Here is an 8,594-nt window from a genome sequence, read left to right as displayed (position 1 = left end):
AAGGAAAAACATGAATTTTCTTTTGTTTTCTTCCTCACTGAAACTTCAGTGCTATTTGCGATGGAGAGTACTTGTCTGTATGTCTCCCTTAGCTACACGCAGAAGTATAGTATTAACTGCATTGGCAGTGATGCAAGGTTTTCTTGGAACAGAATCTTAACCAGCTAAGTAGCAGCAAACTTTTCTCCCAGATATTGTAAACATTCGGAGATTTAAAATATCTGTATTCCTTTGATATATGTTGGTTTGCAGATGAGACCCAAATCCAATTGAACCTCATGTGTGGTGTCAGTTTATACTTTTTTTGGATTTATTTTTTTTATTTTTTTTTTTAGCTTATCTTAATTAAAGCAGTGTATCCTGCAGGCTTCAGTAAACATTCCCATCAAGAAAAGCTTGTGGTCGTCAGGGACAGGGTCATACTTATAAATGTGTGTAACAGGCTCTATTTATGCCTTGGTAATTCTGCTCCTGACTGCTTAAGTGGATGAATCATGACAGTGGTTCTTAAGACGTGATGTTATTTTGCCTTTATGTACATGAAAATAAAAAAAAATAAAGCAGTGATTCCAATCTGTTAATGTTACCATTTGGATTTTCAAGCTGTACACCAAGAGTCATGATAGCTGTCCATTTCCTGGTTTGAAGTTTCTTAAAATTTCTGTCAATACACTGAAGTCTTATGATGGCTGAGATGGTCCCGTATTACAGAGAAGAAAGGGCACTTCCAAGGCATTGCAGTGGGACTGCATTGAGCATACATGTGGTTTCAGAACCAGTTTTATCGGGCTTAAAGAAAGCAGGATGCCAAGCTGGGGAACGTGTGATGCATGTCTCTGCCACCAGCCGTGCAGAGTGATCTCTAGAAAGCAAATGAGAGCCACAAGTGTGCCACTGTCCTTTTAAAGAGGAAAACTAAGCTAATTAGGCTGGTGTTCCTCTGTGGAGGTGAGTAGAAGCCTCTCTGAATGGCAAGAATCCCTCCTTGTCTCCCACACTTTCATTCTTCCACCCATCTCAATGTAAAATACTTTCCTTAAAAAGATTTTTTTTTTTTGGTTAAATTTGGATGGATTGTGGTTCCCTTCACAGCCTGCTGTCACATAGTCTTGAACTATCAGTAACTGCAGATATTAAAAGAGGATGATGCAAGAGCCACGCTCGTGACTCTCAAGACTAGCTGTAACTTTTTTTAGCTCACTGCTGTTAAAAGCCTGGAAAAGTTCTTACAGCCTATAGTTCGTGTCCTTGGCATATGGTCTTGATATTTGTGCTTCCTCCTCCATTTGTGCTTCCTCCTCCAGCTGTGGGAGAGCATCATCGCCAGCCTGACAACAGCAGACTGAGCGGCTGCCTGCCTTCGTTAATGCATGAGACAGAAACGCTTCTACGTGAGCATTAGCCTATACTTTGCTCAGCACTAGACTTCAAACTATTTCTAACACCTGGGAGAACAGACAGATAACAGCAGGCCAGAGAAACCAGCTAGGTAACCATTGGTTGTGAATTTTCTGTGTTAGAAAAAATAAACAACACTACAGTGTTTTTTCCCTTCAGAAGGTTCTGAAGTTGCTTTTACTCTGATCAGTGGTGAACTCCTTGAACAAGATGAATATACAGCCCAAGGTTATATTACAAGCCCTGTGGGGAAACAAAACAAAAAACAAACAAAAAAACCCCAAAGAAAACCAACAACAAACCCATGCATCTCTACCACCTACTCAAGTGCTCAGGGAGCATGAGTTTGAACTTAAGCTTCTGTAAAATCCAAAAATATGAGGTAAAAATATTGCTGTCCTCATTGTTTTAACAATGTATAGCCTCCACAAAATCGGTACTTGTGGAAGGTCTGCTGTAACACTGAAAAAACTTGTGAATTCATGCAGGTTGGGACAGCCTGATATTTTATACTATTGCAGAGCTTGGCTTTTGAATGCGAAGTACCGTACAAAGACACATAAGCATAATTGAGCTGGGGAACAGCTGGTTATGGATTTTACCCCCTGGGAAGTTGTATTTTCAGCTGCTCTTACTGTAAAGGAGGAAAAACAAACATTCTCCTACTGTAATTTGTTATGTTGGCTTATGCTGAAGGCAGAATGGAATGAGTTGTAATGAATTTTAAGGTAGAACTTTTTGCTACTTCAGTTGTGAAGGGTTTTTAATGCTTCCTATGTATCCTTTTGTAGAAACATGAGACAATGGCTTGCTTCTGAGAATTTTTTTTCTCTGTTTGGGTTATGCATGTTCATCTCATTCTGTGCATTCCCCAAGAATTGCTGGATTGGATTTCTACTCAGCTTTTAAGCTTCTTTCACAATTATATAATGAAGTACAGTGGATACTAACATTAATGTAGTCTTGCCTAACCTTAGAGTTTAACAAAAATGTTAATGTATACTTCTCTCTCCCCAATACTTTTGTTTGATACCTTTTGATGTGAATGTGAGTGATTTCTAGGACTTTTTACTTGCTGGAGAAAGTTTAAACATACCAAAGTTTCTGCCTGCAGGAGCAACATGGTTAATTGCTGGAGTGGCATTCCCTACTGGCGGCATCAGTTTGGTTTCAGCCATCACACTGTATGGTCTGGCTTCTCAGAGAAGCCACGTGAAATCCACAGCTTTGAGAAACCTGCTTTTCTGGAGAGCAAAAAGCACAACAGACTTGAGAGAGGGATTCCTGCAGGAGGATTATCTGAGCCATTTGAATTTTATTCTCTGGGCAATGGATGGTATTGGGCTTTCTGGAAACAAATGTACTGTAGAAATTCAGGTTCCTGCTGTGATTGCATTGTGACCTCCCTGCTAAAGAACTCATATTAGCTTCTGTTGGGAAATTATAGCGATATGTTTCTTTTGCCCTACTCCGAGTTTTTCTCCTTATTTCCAGATTGTTTTTCTTGGTATTTGAAGCAAAACAAAACCCGCAATGCCAGTTACGTTTTTTGAGCATTCTGTTGGAAACCACCACCAAGTTCTATTCAGTCAAAGGGAGAAGATGAGATATGAATCTTCTTAATAATTCATCTGCTAATAATTAGCTTGCATTTTGTCACCTGTACCCAATTTATTATCTAATTTGATGATGTAGTAGCTTATTATAGTAGGTCCCAATCATGCATGAGTAGATATTCTGATACCAGTTTTTATTATGCTATAACTGCATACACCTGGTGTGCAGTTGGAGGAATTTACCTGATTTCAGTAGTTACAGCAATCTAAAACCGATGTAGCTTACGGCAGGACTGGGCCAACCACATTTAGTAACTGAGTACTTGTTTTCTTTAAGTCCTTTAAATAATATGAATACTTTTGTATGAAATCTGCTTGTAAAATTTTAAATCAATCCTTAAAATTTCACTTTTCTTCTACAGTGAAGCACTCTGTTGTAAAATCGGTGTGAAAATGACCGTTGGTGTTACAGAGATTCTTTTTTTTTTGGCTGCACTATATCATACGTAGCAATAACATCCTACAGGGGCATGGGAGAGCAAAATCAGGTGTGTCTACAGGCGACTTCTTTCTTCAACCCAATGCTGCTTCTCACTGGAGGGAGCATGTGCAAGAGTTGACGAGGCTTGCTCTTGGTGTTCAGTTCTCTGGAAGGTCACTTTCATTCCATCTTTTTCATGTTTTTCTGAATTTTCTTTTTTTCAAGTTTCAGCTTTGTGTTCTGTATTTGTTGAAGCAGCTCCAGGGACTCATGAATGGATTGAAATCCTGGTAGAAAAATAGGAACAATTAATTAAATAGTGATTGTTTTCAATACGTTAAAAGATTATTTTTCTTTGCAAAGGTTTCTGACCCACATTTAATAGAGAGAACATTATATCCACTCTATATTGTAATTTTATTGAATACCATAGACATGAATTAGCAGCTTGGGTTGCAGTCTCCTTGCTGTGGAAATCATCTTCCAGTACAAAGGACAATAGCAAACATAATTGCATGTAGCAGTAAAATGATGCAGTTGACATCGGATTTGTGATGTGGAGTAGAAAAAATACTGTCTGTCTTTAAAACCAAGGGTACTGCTAGCTTTAAAGCATGTTGTTCTTTCACTGAGCATTGTGTGTGTATATAGGCGTATAAAAAGAAAGATGGGAGTGTGCAGGCACACTTTTTTTCCAAAACAGAGCTGCAGAGTACCTGATGCACCTTTTTTGAACAGCCAAATACTGTTAGTAAAGAGTGGAAAAGTAGAATTGTGAGCTGCTGTTTCCAGATTGCTGTAACATTCAAATGACAGCGCATTTATCCAGTGTGTCACACAGGTGTTAACTTATTAGCAAGCAAGCAGCCTGACAGTGTATTACCTCTAGTTATTGTCCTGGTTTTTTTTTTTTGTGTGTGTGTGTGTTTTTTTTTTTCTTCCTGAAAGTGCTTATTGTAACATGAGAGCTGATGACATGTTTTTCTTTTTGGAATGGTTCTTTAATATGGATTAATTTTGTCACTGCTATACTTCAGATAGTGTTCAACCAAATCACTGCATAGTGCTTAGAATTTTATAAGTTCCAGCTGTGTCTCTGATTTCCAGGATGCCAATCTGTCAGCTGCTCAGACAGTCTAGAGGCTGCCTCTGTGCCCCTCCTGCTGCTCCACACCTGTTCAGTGGCCTCTTTTCCCCCTTTCTAGGGGCAGCTACTAGTGGGAAAAAGTAATCCTTGGGCTTGAGTTTGAACACAAGCATGGCCAAAGTTTGTTATAGACAGATCTCTTCCATCATTAATTTCTGCAGGCAGGAATGTGAAGTTGAGAACTCTCTCCTTTCAGTACCAGAATCTTTTATTCTGGAATTTCTCAGCCATAGCTTTCTTAGAGGTGCTGTCTTGTCCTCCCTCGGATGGTCTCGGGAGACAGCCTGGTCTTGCCATGTCAAGCTGCACAAATTTGGAGCTCGGTTTGGTACAGCCTGGGAGCAGGGCTTGTAGGAAGGTTGCAGATAATGAAGGAACTGATGCTGAAGAGCTGGGGTCCTCATCTGCAGACAGCTCGGAAGATGAGAACCAGACGCTTGAGTTTCAAGTGAGAACATGTAAGATGCAAAGCTCTCGTGTAACGATTTCCAGCCATCTGTTCCCTTGGAGACAGGGAGGAGTGATTTTTTTGGATAACCTGATGTGCCAACTGTGTTTCCATCATTAGCTGCAAGTGGAAGGCATTACAACAGACCAGGTTTGAGTGACACAGGATGGATGGATTGCACTAGGTAAAGTCTTCCTCATGAAGGCCATGTGCTCCATGCCAGGTAAAAGCCTTTCTAACTGCTGCTGAATGTCGAACAGCTGGAATAATCTCAGATTGGTAGTGTAGTTCATGCTCTGTGGGTTACATGAATGTCACTGTTCCCATCAGAAGCCACTGCCATGTATTCAGCGGTGTTATTTGACTGTTGCACTGTATATGGTCTGTGTCGGGTAGCTGTAACTCATCCCGGTGCCACCTTCTCCAGCTGCTGCTGGTTGAGAATGGGGAGGAAAGGATGGAAACAGTGCAAAACCACCAAACACTGTCTGTGCAAAAGGCAATGACTTGTGCCTCCCAACAAAGGTTAGTCACCTTGCTAGCAGAAGAAATAGGTGCTCTAAAAAATCTGGAAAACAGGTTGTGATATTGCCTTTTAAATTATCTTACCCTAAGACTCTTAGAAAGCAACCTGTGTGCAAATGTCATGCTGGCTGTTAGTGAAGACAAGTGGACTGACCCACAGACCTCTGTATATGGGGTCTGGGAGAAAAAAATAATTTTGATGTCTTTCTGTCTTTGCTGGAAAGTATTTTCTGGAGCAGCAAGTTACTGTGGAATTTCTTTTTAAAATAAATTGCATGAAAGCCCATCCTCACCTGATCTGTATTCGTTTTGGATTTCCTCAAGCTCCTTCCAGATGCGTCTTTCAAATCTGATGATTCTTGCATGCAAGTTTTTTTCATCACTTTTCATCTGGTTCAACTGCTTTTCGTATTTCTGTGGTTTATCCATTTGTTCTAGCTTTAGTGACAGAAGCAGGAGCTTTTCTTCTACTCTTTTTTCTGCTCTATCCTTTAAACACATAACACAGGTAAGACATTTTAAATATGCCCACATTAACCTGCCTCCTGCCAGCCACGCATTCAGTTACTCTTGCTTCCTAGTCCTGTGCGTGACAGCACGGAATAAATGAGGTGAGGTCTAGTACCCTGGAGGACATGTCATCTCTTCCCAACCAACCAAATAAATGGGGAAAGAGGGACTGGGACCTCAAAGGACCACAAAGCTCCTTTTAAAATTATTATATATGGTTTATATATTATATTGTATTTATTTATTTATTTGTTTGTTTAATTTATTTATTCATTTTAGACCCAGTGATTTGCTGTCAGACCTTGCAACAACAGACTGGGAACTCAAAAAAACTGTTTTGGATTGCTTTCACATTGGCCATCTCAATCCCAAGCTTCCCAGCCCGTGATGTAAACCCAGCTCCGCTGCCGGTGCACTTAAGGAGGCTGAACCCTGTAAGAGCTGCCTAACGGAGCAGTGACAAGCCGTCCTTTCCCTCTTCTGAGCTCAGCACAGCTCTTGCAGGCGATACATAAAAGAACAGATGCACTACTTGAGAGTGGCTTTGAAAGCTTTAACTCCTGTTAACGTTGTGTTTTTTGGCACAGCGGTCTCCCTTAGGGGAGGGTAGCCACATATATTGGTGTGTTTTCTGCAAAATAACCACGAAAACTATCAGCAGAGGAAGGGGATTCAAGTGGTAGCTTTGAGATAGCAGCTGATGCATCAGGAATGTTTTTATTTTCTCCTTTGCTGCACTGTTGGTGGATTGAGTACAAGAGATCGTCACCAGGCAGGATAAATGGAGATTGAAATACAAGGGGTTTAGTTCAAAGCAATTTCTGAATCTGGTCTTTGATCAGCAGCACTAAGACAAAGTGATCGTGTGTCGATCCTTTCTGAATTGTGCAGCAGAATGAACTGCACACAGTGAAGGAAGAAAAGCTTTAAAAGCTGTGAAGGAATTAATTAAAAGGCTTTGGTCCTGTGCCAAGTGCTAACTGCTGCCGTGGAACCAAGACACAAAGCATTTTAATGCACGCAAGAGTTTGTATTTAAAACCAGGCAGAATTTGCACAGGTGACCCCTTCCTTTCCTGGACTTGTCAATGAACAGAACTGGGTGGTGTTCAGTGGTGGCACCAGTGCTCAGTTTGGGATAGGAAAACGCTGTTGTTGGGTACACCAGGGTTACACAGGTGTGCTGCCATAACCAGGGAAGAGTTTATCTCCTGGGATGACCAGAGCATTGTGGGATCTCCATCCTCAGAAACAAAATTCACTTGGATGGGGCTCAAGCCCTGACTTTGCTGTTGGCCCTCTTTGAGTGAGGGGTTGAACCTTATGACTTCCAGATATCCCTTCCAAAATAAATTAATGTACAATTACATGATTTCCGTAAATCATAATTTTGCTGGCCATGTCCTGAGGCACCAGGTTTTGTGTTCGATCTCTTTTTTTGTGTGTGTGATCTGGTACCTGTGGGTATCAAGGTGACAGGAGCAGTGCTTCTTGCTCCTGGTCGTGGGAGAGCTGGAAGCCACTCCAGTTCCCCAAGCTGCCGTCTCAGGAGGTCTTACCAGTCTCTCCTTTACTGAGCTGAGCAGCTGGTGCCTGTGCTGGGCTTGATCTTCTTCCGATTGTGTCAACTGCACTTCTGTCCACTTCCAATGAGTCTGGATCTGCTCCCTGAAGTCGTTTAGAATGCTTGTCAACCTAAAATAATTATTATTTTTTAGTAACAAGACTAAGGTTTAGTCAGTGTTTATGGGGAGTCTTGAGTCACTGGGGTAAATTGTTTAAATTACTCCAATCTCTTCCTAATGAGCCCTAAGCTCAACTATTTTTGTTAATCCTTAACTCGTAGGTTGTACCTAAGTGCCAAAATGTGATTTTTGTAGAGTGGTCTACTGTAGGAAAATATCTGAGGGCTGAAAAATGTTAATTTTCCATTTGAATTACCTCCGTTGGAAGTGGATGAAGAAACTGTGCTATCCCATTGAGCATGTGCTGCTAGGCACTGGAGAGAGCAGCAAAACCACTTCTGGTCTGAAAATTAAGTTCATAAGGATAAAAAGAGTTTAGAAGTAAAAGATTACAAACAAAGAATAGAATGGACAACTGCCTTTGAGGCAGAAGTTGGATAGAAATGTGAAAGCACACCCAGATGTGAACTTAGATCCAAGTTGTAGTCATATATATAAATTTTCTTGCTTATGCGTATGACCTGACTATAGGAATGTCAGGGAAAAGTTTTAATGCAATTGCATTAGTTTCTAGGACTTGCATGTGAACAGTGATCGCTTGAAACTTGTTTGGGCCACAGTTAGGATACAAATCAACAGGTTAGGAGCAGGATTTTATAACGAGACTTAATGCTTATGAAACTTCTAATATTGAATATCACTTTCCAAAACGGTGTCTGAGTGAACGTGGGTTTTATACTGAATGATTGATAACAGCTTTGTGTCAGTCTAATGAGGTGATAATTACCATCCCCAGTCACTGTAAATGTGATTAAAAAAAATAATGTTACTTAAGTCTCTCTAAG

The 8,594-nt window shown here is 40.6% G+C and overlaps 1 protein-coding gene across 1 annotated transcript; it reads right to left on the bottom strand.

Annotated features, from left to right (window-relative positions):
• Nucleotides 1–3,615: 3,615 nt before the first annotated feature.
• Nucleotides 3,616–7,759, bottom strand: LOC104465888 (protein FAM81B-like; the record flags this gene model as incomplete). Its single annotated transcript, XM_010079112.1, has 3 exons — nt 3,616–3,722; nt 5,849–6,044; nt 7,624–7,759. Coding segments are annotated over 3 exons (439 nt in total), but the record flags the coding sequence as incomplete, so codon positions are not given.
• Between the last annotated feature and the right edge of the window lie 835 nt (nt 7,760–8,594).

The sequence above is a fragment of the Pterocles gutturalis genome, unplaced genomic scaffold (assembly GCF_000699245.1).
Source record: "Pterocles gutturalis isolate BGI_N339 unplaced genomic scaffold, ASM69924v1 scaffold35723, whole genome shotgun sequence".
NCBI lineage: Eukaryota > Metazoa > Chordata > Aves > Pterocliformes > Pteroclidae > Pterocles > Pterocles gutturalis.
The sequence above is the reverse complement of the archived record's forward strand: the minus strand, read 5'-3'. Positions and strand labels throughout refer to the sequence as shown.